Source organism: Mchenga conophoros, linkage group LG16 (genome assembly GCF_057382185.1).
Source record: "Mchenga conophoros isolate Kocher_MC1m ecotype Shallow Benthic linkage group LG16, M_conophoros_male_GT1.1, whole genome shotgun sequence".
Taxonomy (NCBI): Eukaryota; Metazoa; Chordata; class Actinopteri; order Cichliformes; family Cichlidae; genus Mchenga; species Mchenga conophoros.
In genome coordinates, this window is record NC_140541.1 from 7,651,943 (window position 1) to 7,668,970 (window position 17,028).

Consider the following 17,028-nt stretch of genomic DNA (forward strand, 5'->3'; position numbering starts at 1 on the left):
CTTTCTAATGAGCCAGTTCTACAACCTATCAGAGGCTGCTGATAAAAATCTAAAATACTGCAAACGAATGTCAAGTAAACACATCAGGAATTCTCAGCAGCTTTATACTGAATAATGGCAGCTTCTTAGCATGCCAAATAGTCTCTAACAAAAACAAATAATGTATATCGTCATTCCATTTCCTGTCAGCGTGTAAATAAAAAGCTAGATGAGTAGTGCATGAGTTGCCTCTGCATATCAGTTTAAGCCTTGTTTGCACTGCCTTCTTCAAACCTATTATTTCACAGAGCACAAACTGAAGAAAGGAGTTTAGATCTCACCATATGACTCCATTTGGAGAGATATAATCATTTTACAGGGTAAAAATGAGCCTTAGTCTATTAGGAGAGGTTTCTAAAAGCTGCACACAATGGGTCTTTTTGAAGCAAAATACCTGAAGCCCTGAGATCCCTGAGAGGAATGTTGATGACTCGAAAGCAAAAGTATGAGTTTGATGAAGCCACTTAACAATATTTGAACACTTTATACAGCCAAGTGTAGTTTTTATAGACTCCTAGTCGTATAATCTAATGTTTAAAGTGTATGAATGAAAAATACCAGCACTTCTGTCGACCTCAACGTGATTTATTTATGCTTTGTGCATTCAGGCTTAGGTCAGGTTACAGAGAACCAATTTCCATTGTATTTATATTTTGCTCCACATACCTGAATTTCTATACGGCAAAACGTAGCAATCCAGATGCTTCCATAGAGGAATGAAAATACATATTATCATGCTCAGGCTTTGCTTTTTTACCAGATCTCGGTTCAAAGAAACACCTACAGGAAAGCGCGCAGCAACTTTTCAGACAGTGCTCTTCAACGCCTACATGGAAACAAACAAGTGAAGGGGCTGTTGAGAAAGAATGGCGTTCATTCACTGCAGTAAAGTCACCTTGTAAGGCAGCTGAATTCTCGCACGATTCGATAGATCACGATCATGAGAGCTGCGGTTCAATCAACAACATAAAGGGAAGTGCTCGCCTTCTTCTCCTGGGTGTTTAAATAGATAGATGGTTCATCCAGTCACTTGACAAATGTCTTTTGGAAATGAAGATGATGTCAGTTATACACAGTTTTGTTTTTGTTGCATAGACCTGGAATCACAAACGTCTTTCTGAAGCCCCTCAGACTGCGACAGGTTTTACTTCTTTACACCTTTTGTGTAATTTGCCGATCTTATTTGATGACGTTTTGGTATGTGGTGTTAATCAAATGTCTCGTGCAATAATGTGCTAATTATTTAATGAAAAATGCTGCTCGTTTTCCAAACAGCTTACATGTTACCTATTTGGAAAACTGGTAACAACTTCCTAGCTGGTTCAGTGGCATGTCAGGTTACCAGTGAAGTAGAGACCTGCCATCTGTTGATTTAACAATATGCTTTCTGCATTGTATTAAAAAAGTCCAAATCCACTCTGAGTAATGCCAGATAAACTCAGACATTCAAAACAAGTGCTCTTACATACTCAATACCATCCGGAAGGTTTAAGCAATGGTAAATGTTAAATGTTCTTATTTAGCTTTTTTTTACGATGAGCACTCAAAGTGTTTTATACAACTTGTTCATTCACCCAATCACACCCGTTCTCACAAGCACTTTTCTAGGTTTTCAGTGCTACCGAACTAACATTCACACTCCGATGAATGCATTGGAAAGCAACCTGGGGTTAGTATCTTGCCCAAGGATTTTTGCCATGCAGACTGGTGCAGACTTCCAGTTAGCAGGTGACCTGCTCTACTACCTGAGCTACAGCCACCCCATCAAATCAAACTACTTGCTTCAGCCAAAGGAATTCAGAAAGGAAATCATTGCCGTCTGATGCCCTGTTCTAAGTTTGTTTGTTTGTTTCAGTTTTTGAAGGTCAGCTTTTGTCCTTAAATCAAAGGTTATAACAGAGGCGGAAATGTGTACAGGTTTCAAAGCAAAAGCAAAATTGTGATTTATGATTTCTTGACCTATTTCATGCGGACTGACTTGACTTGCAGGAGGAGGCTTGGGGCTTGGGGTTTTTGCAGAGGTACAGCATCCTGTTCTTTCTTCTTTGCAGCTATGACAAAATCAAAGGTAAATATATGTGATTTTACCTTTGAACAATGGCCAGATGTGTTAATGATTTGTCGCTCAACTATGATTCCTCTGAGAGCAAAGAGAGGAGATCCTTAAATTACTTTTCCAAATTACAACATTTTCTTTTTTTTTTACATAAAAAACCCCCAAAACAAACACAAAATTCTAATATATTCTATCTAGAAACTGCAGAAACAATCTCTTTGACTTGGAAGATTCAAGAAACTTCCACTATAAAAGACCTCTCCGGTGTCTTTAGAGTGAAAACAGACAACCTGAGAGCCCATCCATCTCACAGAGCCAGTGGTTCACAGTAGTATTAAAGCGGTGGAATGGGAACAATGTTCCCACCGTCCCCACAAAGGGCTCAACACCCATCTTCCAAATCAGTCCTCTGGGTCACACCAAGCCTTGAATGAGCTCCCTTCCTAAAGCTTCTGGGGGTTTGAGCCGTGCATCCAGAGCATCAATGGAAATAGTGTTCCTCCCCCTCACAATAGTCAAATCAACTGTGGGAGTACTTTCTCCTCCTCTCGCTCCCCTTTTATTCCGGCTTTGCTCAGACCTTGCCGAGGCTGAACGGAGGAGGGATGGGAGAGAAAAGGCACATGCCTTCACGTCCGCTTCGCATGCACACAAAGAGAAAAATCAAATTGCTCAGACATGCACACATGCGCGTATGAGCGCACGCTCGCTCACGACGCGCGTTCTCGCACACCTCGTCTAATGGCCAAGAGGGGTAACAATGAGAACGTGTGGAAAAAGACAGAAATCCCAGAATATTCTCATGTTGGGAAGAATGCACATCCAGTTTAAAAGCTGCCCTCCAAATGAGGAACAGAGTCGCCTTTATTCAAACCACACCTGTTATTAATTGTTTTTTATTATTAATTAATTATTAATTTTATTAACCAATTAATCCTTTTCATCTGGAAATTCTTAGAAAATGTGGAGGCTGTTCATCACTAGCTCCCCAAGACCAAAGTTTAAATGTTTCAGCCAACAAGCTAAGCAGCAAATTCTCACATATGGAAAATAAGAAAAGAATAATCTGTTGCATGCTAATTTTAAACTCCAATAATCATTTAAAGCTTCAAAAAAATCAAGTTTCCCCTCCTGCTTGACAGGCTTTCCATTTTTATCTCTATTCTCCTTGTTTGTAAATAGCAGAGGAGGAAACAATGATGATAACGTTCCGCAGACAAATTGAGACTGTTGGGTCGCATCAAGCTTTAATTAGCAGGGTTGCAGACAGGGGGCAGAGACGTTGCTGCCGTACTGGATTTCACAGACAACGAGGTTGTCTGTCAATGCAGAGAAAGGCCAGGTTACAAACAGCCAGACAGCGTGAGTGAAGGCTACGCCAAGTACACTCTGCATTCAGAAACAATGAGATCTGGGGAGGCTGAGGGGACCCAGACAGACACTGTGGAATTATTCATTTCCACCCACCAGCTCAGACCGCTCGGCCTCCCTCTGCTGACGGCTCAAACTGTCTGCTTATTGCAAGTACACGTTCCTCCTCAAACCGAGTCTGTCATTAACAAAAGACTGAGCTAAAAAAAATCTGATGCAGATTCTCATCAGGGTGCTGCTGCGGCGGTGAGGCAAAGTGCATCTGTCAAGCTGCAGTTTGTTTCTGACAGTAAAATTGGCCACAAAACACTCACATCAACCAAAAAAAAGCAAGAAACAAGCCTGGGCCAAAATTTGAATGTTTCTCTAAGTTGTCACATAGCTGAGGAATGATTTCATTTTGAATAAAATGAGGCTCGGGACCTCAATCGAGCCTCGGTGTGTGTCTGTGTGTGTGTGAATGGAAAATGGCAACATTTATGTCAGTACTGTGGGACAACATAATCACATTCAGGTGACTAGGCAGCAGAGCTCTGTATTCTCCGTATAAAGACCACGGCGAGTATTGAGGCGAGGGCTGCCACCTCAAATCATAGTGTCTGACGCTGTTATTTCAAATCTGGCGTTATATTAACATAACAGAGAGCAACAGACACTCCAATGTGGCTGCAGTGTTCTGAATATACAGAGCCACTTTAAGGCAGCATCTCTCCATGTGTCTCTTCACACTCCTTGAAATATCTTAACAAAAAAATGAAGAAAGAAAGAAAGAAAGAAAGAAAGAAAGAAAGAAAACAGCACGTCTTTTGGACCCTCTCTCTGCTTTTGGACAGCTTTGTTTTTCCTCAGTGCACCCTGACCTGATTACCATGTGAATCCTGCTCCAGAAGGCCACTTTAAAACTGTAAAAAATCTCTTTTCTTTACTTCCACATAGCAAGGACACGCACATACACACACAAAGGGGTGCAAAATAAGGACCAACAGGCAGAATTGTGCACCCCTGCAAACCACTCATTACTTTGTAACCATAAAGGCATCCTTCCTGAAAGTGCAGAGATAGGTTTTTGGTTTTGGGGGTGTTTTTATTTTTGTTGGAACTCTCAAGTCAGGGTTCAAAAAAGACATAAGATGATAGAGTGCATAAATGAAGTGAGGTGTGGTTCACACGGGTGGCAGCAGATGTCCTGGACAGCTTGTTTGGCGTGCATGAAAAGTCAAACAGCTGAATGACAGACTAACAGCAGAGATATCGCTCTGTGAAAGCTGTCAGTTTCCACTCTCTACCTTGGTTTCTTGGATGGTGAAAACCTACACCTTGAAATGACAAAACAGTCTGTCAACAGCAAGAGTTATTGTTGTTTTTATCCCTCAAGCTCCTTTTCCATCTTTATACAACTGGAGCTATATGAAGGGTAACTGCGCGAGAAAAGTGGCATCAAACCTGACACAATCACACTTCTTATCTGTATCTGTCTGTTATCGCTTTAGACGAGACGTGCTCACGGCAACACTCGCGCACCTGCGATGGTCAGACCATATTGAGCGTTTCATCCTCGTCAAGCGGAGGAGAGGAGAGATCAAGTTCTCCGGACATTAAACTTTCATATCTGTTCACCGCATCTCAAATGATGCCCGACAACAGAAATATCACACTTAAATATGCATCATTAAAAATCTGATGAAAAGGCCGCCAGCTCGTCTATTCCACACCTATCATATTTGGTAATGGAAATGAATTATTTATGTCGCCATTAGATGCCATGGAGATACATGACCCCTGGATAACATTGGGAAAACAAAACACTTCCACACGCTGTAGTTACATGGAAAATGAGAAAGAAGGGGAAAGTGAACGTAGAGTAGTTCTAAGAGGATAGCTGGAGGGGGATAGGTTGCAGGGAGGTTATCCAGTTTGGGATTGTTTTTTTTTGGATCTCTTTCTGCTTGGCAGGTCTGATTCTGCCCCACCAGGACCTGTCAAGAGCCCTCATAAATTCATCAAAGATGAACCTACTTTCCATTTGAATGGAGTGACCCAGGATACTAAAAACAGCTCTCCAAATAACAAAAGCGTTAATGATCCATATGACAAGCATCTGGGCCTAACAAAACCTGTCAAATGGATGAATATCAATCAAAAGATGAGGGAGATATGGTAGTTTCACACATATTGATGAATGAACAAAATAAAAGCAATAGTTATGCCAATGTAGGGTACGGGGGGTTGGTGATCAGATGAGATGAAATAAGATGATGTGGCAAATTTATTCATCCCATATTTGGGAAATTCTTTTGTTACGGCAGTTTAAGTGATCAATTATAACTGGATTGTGATGGGGTTGCTCCTTGTTATTCCACAGAAAGGGAAGTGGGAAATTACCACTATGAAGCTGTCTTTAGTGGATTACTAATTGTAGCTAATTGAGGATATTAAATATGTTTTTTTCTTGTCTGTTGTATGGAAAAAAAACAAGCTGCATTAAAAAAGGATTATATCATCACCTTTGCCAAAACTCACACCAGCCATGGTGCATATTTGAGTGTTAATGAATAATACATTAATTTACAATACTGAAGAAACTGAACAACTGGGGCTCAATAAAAACATTTTTTTTAAAAAGCTACAGATGAATAGAGAGCAGCACCACAAAAACTACCAAGAGCCCAGTGATGATAGTCGCTGTTGCAGGAAAATAGCTTTCAGTTGAATAAGCTGTTTGATTAATTTGGTGGGGGGGGGGGAAATAAGATTTAATATTTTAAGCCTTAAAAATTCCAGCCACAAAATTTCTCTGAAAACTGTTCTCAGTGAACTGTCTCCAGATAAAAGTTTGTGCGTAAGCTTTTGGCATTTGATCGACTGATTAAAACAAAAAGAAAAAACAATCAAGCAATACTTCATGAAAGTCTCTTTGCGTGCTCATTTGACCAAACTTGTGTGCGTGCAGATTGTCTGTAACTCTACAGCAGACGTTACCTGGCAAGGTGTCGCCACAGCTGTACAGTGCCGCTCAACACTGCCCTCTGTTGCTCTGCTACAACACGGTCCGCTTTGGAGCTCTTGACAAATCATTTCAGGATAATCAACTCAAATTTACGCAAAATGAAATCGACCTATTTCTTTTATAATAGGGTATCTCTTTGTTCGAAATCCACAGCCTCAGGCGCTTTTACCTGGACAGCTTTACAATTTAAACTATTACAAATCTGAAGTGTCTTTATCGGGGAGAAATGGAGAAGCTATTCATCCAAGTGACAAGCTCATGAATATTTTCTGAGTGTTCTCGTGCAGAATTAGCCTCACTAACGTTTCCTGGGATTGGGAAAGAACAAAACACCCGAAACGTTGTGCGCAAGGCTGCTCAACCCGTGCGTAAAAGCTGTTAATCTGTTATCGGAAGTGATGAGCAATGAGGTCATTATTGGCCGTCTTTAAGTCAGACAATAAAATTCACTTGCACAGTCGGGAAGAAAAGACAGGGTGGTCGATTTTACACCAAACTTCTGAACCGCCAAATTGGGTTACCGCGCACACAAATATTTAAAAAGAGAAATGCCGACCAGGCGCACAATCTCCCAAAAAATGCACTTTCCTTCCCAAGCATATCTCCTAACAACGGGAACAAGTTTCCCAACAAGGTTGCTTTTTAAGTCCACGTCTTGCCTCTTACCGGGACTACAGGACAGCGTGCAGCACAAAGTAAGTTTGAGGCAGTGCTAATGTGGCAGGCACAGCCAGCTCCTGCAGCCCACAAATGCGCCTCTGATCCTGGGATGAAACGTGAGTGGAAAGTAAAACTGGCGAGACATAAAGGAGCAGCTCTGAATAACACGCTATATCAACGGACAAATCACTTTGCCTCAAGCAGTTAAAGTGGGAAAAAGAGGATATCCGCAAAGTGTCTGACATTTAGGATAAAAACACAGCCCCACCGCTCAAACCCCGCTCTGATAGAAAAATGGTCCAGAGAAACGGACCCCACAGCATGGCTGAATAAAGCTTTCGAGTAGCCAATCCATTAGTGATGGAGGGTCCCTTATTTATTTTATCTGTGCAGGTCAGCTAAGCTGCAGCAGGCTATTGTGCTGATTTGCCTTTAATATGAAAAAAAAATCAAACACCTCAGTCAAAGTCGAACTGCAATCCATTTCGTAAATCTGAAGCGGGATACAAGCTGGAAACTGGTGCACAACACACCCAAAAAGTGCTTTGTATTAGTCCTCCCAGGTATTTTGCAGTGGGAAAGAAGGGAAAAGTGATTTTTCTTTTACCTTGCAAGATGTTTGTATTCCCTAAGTTGATGAGAATGCCAGGTAGAGATAAGGAGAGAATCACAGTCGCAGTTTTTAAGCTGTGGAGCCAGAATAGAGATGGGTTCTAGTCTTGTTTCCTCAGCCGCTGCGCGTTCCTCTCCGAGAGACCTGCAGCCGACAACTGCGCTCTCTCTTCTTTACCGTCGGACGATACCACCGGGTTGGGGGAGAGCGGGGAGGAGTGGAGGATTGGGGGTGGTGAGGAGGGTGGGGGGGGGGGGGGGGGGGGAGTAAGAGGCCGATTTGCAAGCGCAATCGGGAGGAACATACGCACGGACACCCCGGAGAGCAAGAAGAGTGTCACAACACTGCCTATGTCCAGTGCAGAAACAGCCGCACCGAGTTAAGAAAAGACCAAAGGGATTTTCTGGGAAAGGTTTGCCCTGCGTGCTGTTGTCTGGGATGCAACAGCAGCCTACCTGCCGTCGGGGTAACCGGGCAATAAAGGTCCACTGGGAATGTGAGTGTTCCCCTGCTTTGCAAGTAAACAGCAAAGCTTAAACAGGGAACACAAGTTATGGTTATACACTTTTCTGTTTTGTTACTACTCTAGTCTATTTACATTCCACAAGCCTAAAATTTACAGGAAATTCTTAACTATGTCTTAGGCCAATTACAATGGCAACAACCAATACATGCAAGTAAAACCAAACAAACAAAACTTTTCAATTTGTTTACTACTGAATTTCAAGATGGCAATAAGGTTAACATCAGAGCAAGTCAAAGTCCATTCTGAAAACACTGTCATTCTATGCTGTAGATGTGTTTTCTTTAGTGTCAAAAAAGACTTGATGGGCACATCCGAAAGAAACATTTGTTTATAGAGCATCACTGCTCTATTCTATTCTATTCTATTCTATTCTATTCTATTCTTCACTGACGTATATGGATTAAACTGGGTGTTTGATTGGCCCCTTTTTTTATCGTTATACAGTGTTATCACTGTACGCAATTTTCTACAATTCTCCACATCTATTCTGTTCTATTATATTTTATTCTATTCACCTTGCGCCAAACGTTGCTTAAATCAGATGTTGTTGAGCACATTTCATCAAGCCAATTTTTCTTCAGGAGTGGAAGTCCAATTGATAAAGAGCTAATTAAGAGCCTTTCAATCACAAGCCAATTTACTAATTAGCCCCTCGTGTAATTAATTGTCCTTCAGTATGTCTGCATTAGTCCGATAAAAACAAAACCACGTAGACTACAGTTCTTACACTCGGTGCTAACCTGTGTGTGTGTGTGTGTGTGTGTGTGTGTGTGTGTGTGTGTGTGTGTGTGTGTGTGTGTGTGTGTGTGTGTGTTGGGGGTAGCAGCTGCAATAGCTCCCCCGTGACTTTTGCTGCCTCCCCCGCTCAGGACTACATTTCCCAATAACCCTTGCGCCATGCTCAAGAATCCGTGGAAAAGCGAATGCGCCTGCGTATCCAGACGTGGCAACGGCATCATGGCCTCTTGGAATCGCTACGGGAGTCGGATGAGAGAGGCGAAAATGTTAACGTTGGTGTTGCTGGTGAGTCACACGAACCTCTTGTGTGTTTCATTTAAAGTGCGTCGCTGTGCCATCCCTCAATACAGAAGAGAAATTATTTTTTAAAAATAAATCTAAATCGCTCCTCCTCTCCGCGTCTTCTAGCCTGTCCGTGCAGGAGGTGCAGGAGGGAAGTTGACAGCCCTTGACTGAACTTGGTGCCCAGATTTAAGCAGCTAGTAATAATAATAAGGGGGCACTGCGGTGTGTGTGGCGCAGGTATTATCACTGGATTTATTTATGTAGCTGCCCGCACTCAGCGGCGTCTGGCCGGTGGTCGCATGTGCACACACGGGGTCCCTCCCATGTTTCTAAACCGTAAACCGTCCGGTAAAGTCCGGACAACCGGGGCTCCTCAGAGAGCTTACCTTTCTGTCACAGCTTATGCTGCACATGCCGCTTTTGTTGCATTCACCGGGCGTGTTAGACTTACACTCCACGGTCGCAGCTCAGCAGCCCATTCATTTTCACTCTTAAGTGGAACTGAAAGTTGCAAACTGAAGTGACTTGCACAGTGCGGGTCTGGCTGTTGACCACTGACTGGCAGTTGGGGAGCATGCAGCTCAAGTGCGCTTTGGAAGCAGGACAGTAGGCTGTGCAGTCTCCCTCCGTGTGGCGTGACGTGTCACAACTTGTTCACGTGCCCTAATTTAATTGTATCAAACAGCAAATATGTTGACTCTTGTGCACTATAATTTAGGATAAGAAAACCCGTGATTCTAACTTGGTCCTGCTCGGTAAAATGAGATAGGGGCGATCGTGGCTCAAGAGTTGGGAGTTCGCCTTGTAATCGGAAGGTTGCCGGTTCGAGCCCCAGCTTGGACAGTCTCGGTCGTTGTGTCCTTGGGCAAGACACTTCACCCGTTGCCTACTGGTGGTGGTCAGAGGGCCTGGTGGCGCCAGTGTCCGGCAGCCTCGCCTCTGTCAGTGCGCCCCAGGGTGGCTGTGGCTACAATGTAGCTTGCCATCACCTGTGTGTGAATGGGTGGATGACTGGATATGTAAAGCGCTTTGGGGTCCTTAGGGACTAGAAAAGCGCTATATAAATACAGGCCAATGAGAGATCATGGGGAAAATCGCCTGTGAATTTGTCACAGAACTCAATACCTTCACAGAGCAGAGATGCCAAACTCATTTTACATTTTGAGCCACGTACAGCCCACTTTGATCTTAAGTGGGCCAGACCTGTGAAACTCCTCTGTCTGTCAGTGTGAAGAAGTTTAGCTACACATTTAATCCCCGAGATATTTTAACATAAGGAAAGGAAGAACTTTCAGCAGTATATCTCAGTTTTTCCTACATGATTAAAAAAAAATGCTGTAGTAAGAACTAAGTCTGTAAAATTACAGAATAAGTGATCTTAGCTTAATGTGCAGACTGTCCTTCTATTATAAAACAGAGAATTTGTGTTGTGTTCATTGACAGATTGTCCTCTTCCTCCCACTGTCAGCCCATTGTAAAAGTCATAGGTTTCTATTGTTGACAGTGGAAGAACAGGACATTGCTGTCATTTAATTGTTTGTCTATTAATTATTCACTTTGGTGTAGCATGAATGGAGGAGCTCAGTAGAAAAAGCTGTAAAACATAGGAAGCTACAGTTAAAAGTCTAAAAATGTACCCCCTCCTTCACATTTTCCAAAGCTGTCCAGTGGGCCAGATTGGAATCTTTAGCGGACTGATTCTGGCCCCAGGACTTTATGTTTGACACCCCTAGCATAGCGTAAGTGAATCTTTGGTGTTTCCATGCGATTAATGATCTTAAATAAGCATTAACAGTAAGGACAGCCCTCCTATGTAGGTGTTCCTGGAGTCACACAGAGCTTTATGTCCGTGAAGTTTGCTGGGACACTCACGTGTGGAGCCCAAGGACTAATGAAGATTCTTCGCTCTGTAGACATAATTACATCCAAAACACACAACAGGGACACAGCTTCTAAAGTGTTAGACTAAACAAAAGTGTGTTATGATGTGCTGCTGTAACTGCTTAAACATTTATATAACTTCAGGAAAAATCTACACTGATCTGCTCCAGTTGATTTTCATCTTGCAGAGCGATGATAAATGGAGGACAATAGCTCCCCGGAACTCTGGGAAGATATCTTAAATTAAATATAAGCCTGCAAAGTGTACCATAATAAAGAAGGTAAGGTGTGCGAGCACCCTTTAAACAGGTAATCAGTTCATTGTCTCAGCTCTAAAAAGCGAGCTAGCTCTGTAATGTAGAGCGACATTCGTGCCACTTTAGACCACGGTTACTGATGCAGACCTTTTCCTGCTCTGCTTCCTGTTGTGAAGCAGCCTTTCACACACAAGGGTGGTGATTGGGTGTGTGTGTGTGCGTGCGTGCAGTACGCTCTGTATATATGCATTTGACAGTGATACTTTGTGACACGTTGGCACCGTGCCACAGCTCTTGGGAGTAAATAGTGACTGTGCTGTTCAAGCGCTTACTCTCGGCTGTAATTTTACAGCATTTACATCCACAGCAGAAACATGGAGTCAATTTATTCAGCTGGTGTTAATTATTAAAACAGGACAAAAATCAAATTTCTTCAATTTCGACCTCTTCCAGCCCAATTTAAACTCCTTGAGTCTACTGGACCTCATCAGAACCGGCAGATTTCAGTATATTGGGCCTGATAAGTGCTTTATGACGGCAGGTGAATCCAGCAGCAGCTTTGAAGGCTCCATCATCTGCCAGTAGAAGCAGACCAAGCTAGATGCTGGGCATCAAAACTGATATGTGATATCATGAAAGGAAATGTGCAATTTATTGCTCAGGATGTTGGAGTTATTCCACAGTAGTTCCTGTGCTATGAGCCACTGGGATTTTCTCTTGGCTCTTGATAAAGCCTCTTTGGGTGTTAGGTAGCACTGTCGGGTGTTTGTAGGTGATTCTGTATGGGAGGTGATAAACCACTGCAGCAGTTAGAGGCCAGCTGTCTGGGTGGTAAAGGCCTGCCTGTCAAAACAATTTAATCCAAACACCCTTCTCTCTCACACACACACTCAGACACACACACCCCATATACACAATTAACTATCTGGATTGCTTGCCCATGGCTGGTAACTTTAAAATTATGTCTCCTTGTCAATGACACACTACTTTTTTTCAGGCCAGAAAAATCAATGTGTGGCCCTACCTTCTTTCACTGACATTTCGTTTACACATTTACAGAAATAGCAGCGTTAGCAGTAGCCATGGGGATGGAGGGGACTTTATTGATGTGTTCCCCGAAACATATCTTTGTGGTATTTGCAGTGTTGAACATGTATTTTAGACATTAATTATATCCACACACTGTCATAACCACACTCTGCCATTAGCGATTGCTTGGTAAATTAATATATGTCGTAATACTTTACATGTTATTTCTGATTGCTGTTTATCTGAAGGAGATGGCCTCCTGGCAGTTTTTACTTGCAATAAAAAAATGTGTACTCTTAAACTTAATAAAACACTAAAAATTGTGTCTTTCGTGTGTTTTGAGCATGATAAATAATCGCTTGGTCCTGGGTGGAAAAAAGAAAAGACTAAATCTATCATGTGTAGAATCTTTAAGACATTTCTCATAGGTCCTAAAAAGAGTTGGACAATGATGAAGAGGAGTTTGGGAAGCTCCTTCCAGCTATAGCCTTTTTAGGTCGTCAGTATTTGTGGGAGGTTTTAATTGAACAGCCTTCCTGAGGACATGACGCAATATCTGGGTTAGTTTGAAGTCAGCACTGTGGATTGACCATTTGAAAACCTTTTATTTTTTTCCCACCATTCTGTTGTTGATTGGATTTGGTTCATTCTCTTGTTGCGTCACCAAACCTCTCCTAAGCTTCAGGGCATGGAAAGGGGCTCTGACATACTTCTGTAACTTTATTGAAACGGTTTAGCTTACATTGTTCTCTAAATAACTGCATCTCACCCTCAGGTAGAAAAGCCTAATGCCTTCCTAATATGAGGATTATGCATTTTGCTGTAGGTTCAACATTTGCGTCATTGTCCCAGAAGTGTTGTAGAGCGTCCACTTGGCCTTTGCTACACTTGTGACATGGCATGTGTTTCTTATGTTTGGAAGTTGTCGACGTATCTGTTGGTGTTTTGCTGTTAGTCTGGTTCTTTTTTAACCTCTTTCTGTATTTCATGGTGTCCTCTTGGTGTGATCTTTGCTGGTGCCCCCTCAGAAAGAGACGGAGAGTAGCAAGAAATCTGGTTTCCCCTATTTGCTGTCAGTTTGTGTTAATGTGTAAATTGTTTCTTATTTCTTTGGTAAAATGTGTTTGCCTATAATTTTAAATCACATGAAGATTGGCTTAAATTTTAGGAGTAATCAGTATAGAAATCCTGGTCATTCTAAAGGTTCACATCTACATGACTGCATTTAGTCATCAGTTATTATTAATATCTATGTGTCCTCCACTTCTCACCTTCAGCTTGTTCTAGCAGATGGCTGCCCTCCTGAGCCTGGTTCTGCCGGAGGTTTCTTCCTGTTAAAAGGGAGTTTTTTCTTTCCACTGTCACCCAGTGCCTGCTCACAGGAGGTCATCTGATTGTTGGCGTTCGCTATGCATTATCGTGGGGGCTTTACCTTACAATATAAGACAGCTGTTGTTGTGATTTGATGCTATACAAAATAAAATGAATTCATATTTGACTCTTTGTAAAAGATTTCTGCTAAAATGTTTGGTTAGTACCAGAAAAGCATCCATGCTTTATTTCACAGCACTGGCTCAGCAGTGTGTTAGTAGGCCAAACTTCTCTCGTGACGTCTGTCAGTGATAGCTGAAATGTGATAGTTGCAAAAGCAGTTAATTGATTGCTCCTCTGCTCATTTGAAAGCTAAGAGGCCTCTAAATCAGCACTCTGTGTGTGTATGTGTGTTATCAGATGCTAAATAGCTTCCTTTACAATCAGCCAGTCCGCACACACCAACTACACCTGAATGGCTCATTAGTCATAGGAAACTCAAGGCAAGTGCTTGACAAACACTGGTGTGATTTGTGCTGATTCAGTAATGCCCCTAGAACTGGATGCCATTTATTAAGCAGATTTGTCAGAGCAGATGGAGGGTGTGGGCTCGCAGGCAGGGGCTAGGGCTCCTGCTGCTTGGTGTGCACCACATTTTTCTGCGGTGACGTGATGGGATATACCTTTTATGGCAGAGGAGGAAGGTAGTTGTATAACCTACTAATGGATTTCCTCTGCCTTCTGAGGCATATTCAGGGTTGTAATTAGTGATGATGAACGCATTTCAGGTAGATTACCTTCATGAGAATGAATGTTTCACATTTGTACGTGTTTAAGTGATTGCGCCCTTTTTGGTTTTGAGCTTGGATTTGATATGTTTTTTCTTTTTGTTTCACTTTTCTTCAGCTTGTCTTTTTTTGCTACAGTCCCAGCAGGAGAAACGCAGGTTGGAGATCATAGCACATTATTGCAACGGTTACTTTAAAGATGGGAAGCAGGTCTGCGATAACTGACAAATCTGTTGCCATGTAAATGCACAGAATTCCTGTTAACTACTTGCATCCAGAGTCCTCGTTTATTTGAAACGGGAATTAAAATAGTGACATAGTTGCAGCAGGAATGTGATTTAACTGCAAAATGACAATGGCGCTGGCCAGTCCCCTATTGAAAAGACTTTGTCATCAATATGAGTCAGTGTGCAATGTATTGTCTGTGTTGATAAATTAGTTGGCAATTGGGTGCAAACCATTGCCAATTAGGGCTGTGCGATATGACCAAAATCTTATATCGGGATATAAGAATTCTATCGTCCCGATAACGATATAAATCACAAAAATGTAACATTTTCTGTAAATTCTGTGAATCTCGGGCAGCTCGACTTGCGGGAAGTGTTTCCAGCTGCGCGTCATGTAGCTGGAGTCGAGTGTTTTAACCGATGCATGAAACGATACATTTTTAGACATAAGTTGTAACGGCCGCCGTTTTCTTTGTGAGTATTTATTACACGGCGTGCTGCGGGGAAAAGCCTGTTCTAACGTTTGAGTCTAAGGTCTATTTTTTAGCACCTGGCGGCTTTTTTACTTCTCATCCGTAAATAATCTGCTCTTTCACGTGATTCAGTTTATTTTGAAAAGTCTCAACAGGATCTTTAGCTTTATTATGAAAGGTTTATGTGGAACATAAACAAGCGGACACGCGATGGTGTTACCGTTGTTGTTGCTAATGACAACGCATAAAAACAGGCGCTTGTCCATCCGTAGTGTGGTTATATTAAATGTAAGAGAAAGAGAGAACTTTAAGAAATTAATATAGCCACTACAGTGACCATCAGAACGATGAAAAAATATTGCCGTAAACAGTTTATTTTGCGACACCACGAAACAAACGATAGCGTAAAATGAAACGATCGACGTTTTTATATCGTCATCCGATATATATCGTTATATCGAACAGCCCTATTGCCAGTCTTTCTGAGATTGCAGTCAGTCTGAGTTGGACTGTGATTAGAGATTTAGAGACCAATTTCCTCCCGCCAGGTGACCTGTGAAGTCACCTTGCAACTTGGTCACTGCAACAACTTTCAAGTGTATCAATGCAATCGCTGAGCAACTGTCAGATTTTCATAGGACAGCAACTGCCTTGTAGCTATTTAAACTCAAGTGCAACTGAGCCACTAGTGTTATAAGTCTGACGAAATTGTTGGCGGGTTGTTATCAGCTTCCAAAAGGTTGATTCTGTTCATCTTGACGCGGCGTTTTCAATGTGAGAAACGTTTTGTCACTAATCCAAGTGACTTCTTTAGTCTCAGCTCACTGCAGGTTTCCCCAACCGTATAAACAGTACATTTGCACAGTAAACTGAAACCAGCCCATTGAATAAACAATGGGCTGTCAGGTCAGTTCCTTGATCATTAATATGCAAATTGTCAAACGTTTCTCCCATTGAAAACGCTGCGTCCAGATGCATGATTGAACAAGCATCAAGACGTTATTATTAGGTGATATCAGCTTATCCCAAACATATTATTTTAGGTTCTGTGCACGTTCCGTATCAGATAAACAAAACGAAAACAGTTTGGCAGTAAATCCTTTGTGATATTTAGAGAGTTGTTTTTTAAAAGCTGCGGCTTTTAGTGCTGTCAGATTATATTGTGTCTCAAGATTGTGTTTGCCAAAATCAAATTGATAATAAAGGTAATTATTTCTCTTGAGTTGACTCACCAAGTGGAATTGGGGGCAATTTACCTCTGTAGAGTACAGAGGTAAAACAAAAGAAGCTTGTTTTTCTTTTCCTGCTCTGTGTTCCTCGTTCTCATTTAGCATTCCCAGTGGAGTCTGATACCTGTGAAAAATGAGTGCTGCTCCCCTTGTATCTAATCTCTATTCATCTGCTTTGTACCAATGACGTTGTCCACCTGTAGAGGGTGGCGATAATGGGGAAATGCAATGTTGGGAAGGTGCGAACACAACACAATTATAATGGCTCTCACAGCGATGGTAGGTGAGCAGAGCTTTCGGAGCTGTTGTTGTGGTACACAGCTTGGTGGTTGCTAGCCACTAGTGGGATTTCTGTTTATTGGTTATACTGCTGATGGGTCACTCGAACAAAGATGTCCTTAGGTTGAGGTCTTTGAAAAACCGGCACTCTAATCTGTAACCGGATTTTAAGAACACTGGTGTATTTCAGCTTAATACACAACATTAAGATGGTATTTACTAATTCATTAATCAAGCAGTAAACTGGGGATATGACTGA

The 17,028-nt window shown here is 42.0% G+C and overlaps 2 protein-coding genes across 6 annotated transcripts in view; one reads left to right on the plus strand and one right to left on the minus strand.

Annotated features, from left to right (window-relative positions):
• Positions 1-7,893, minus strand: part of sema5ba (sema domain, seven thrombospondin repeats (type 1 and type 1-like), transmembrane domain (TM) and short cytoplasmic domain, (semaphorin) 5Ba) — a 211,324-nt gene extending 203,431 nt beyond the window's left edge. For all 5 annotated transcript variants that reach the window (XM_085248887.1, XM_085248889.1, XM_085248888.1 and 2 more), the window contains exon 1: positions 7,741-7,893. The gene's annotated coding sequence lies outside the window, so the exon portion shown is untranslated. The remainder of the gene's footprint in view (positions 1-7,740) is intronic.
• Positions 7,894-9,205: 1,312 nt separating this feature from the next.
• The window catches only part of pdia5 (protein disulfide isomerase family A, member 5), a 73,067-nt gene continuing 65,244 nt past the window's right edge, over positions 9,206-17,028 (plus strand). Inside the window, exon 1 of the mRNA XM_085249689.1 lies at positions 9,206-9,295. Coding sequence (XP_085105815.1) covers positions 9,230-9,295 — 66 coding nt within the window. The 5' untranslated portion in view covers positions 9,206-9,229. The remainder of the gene's footprint in view (positions 9,296-17,028) is intronic.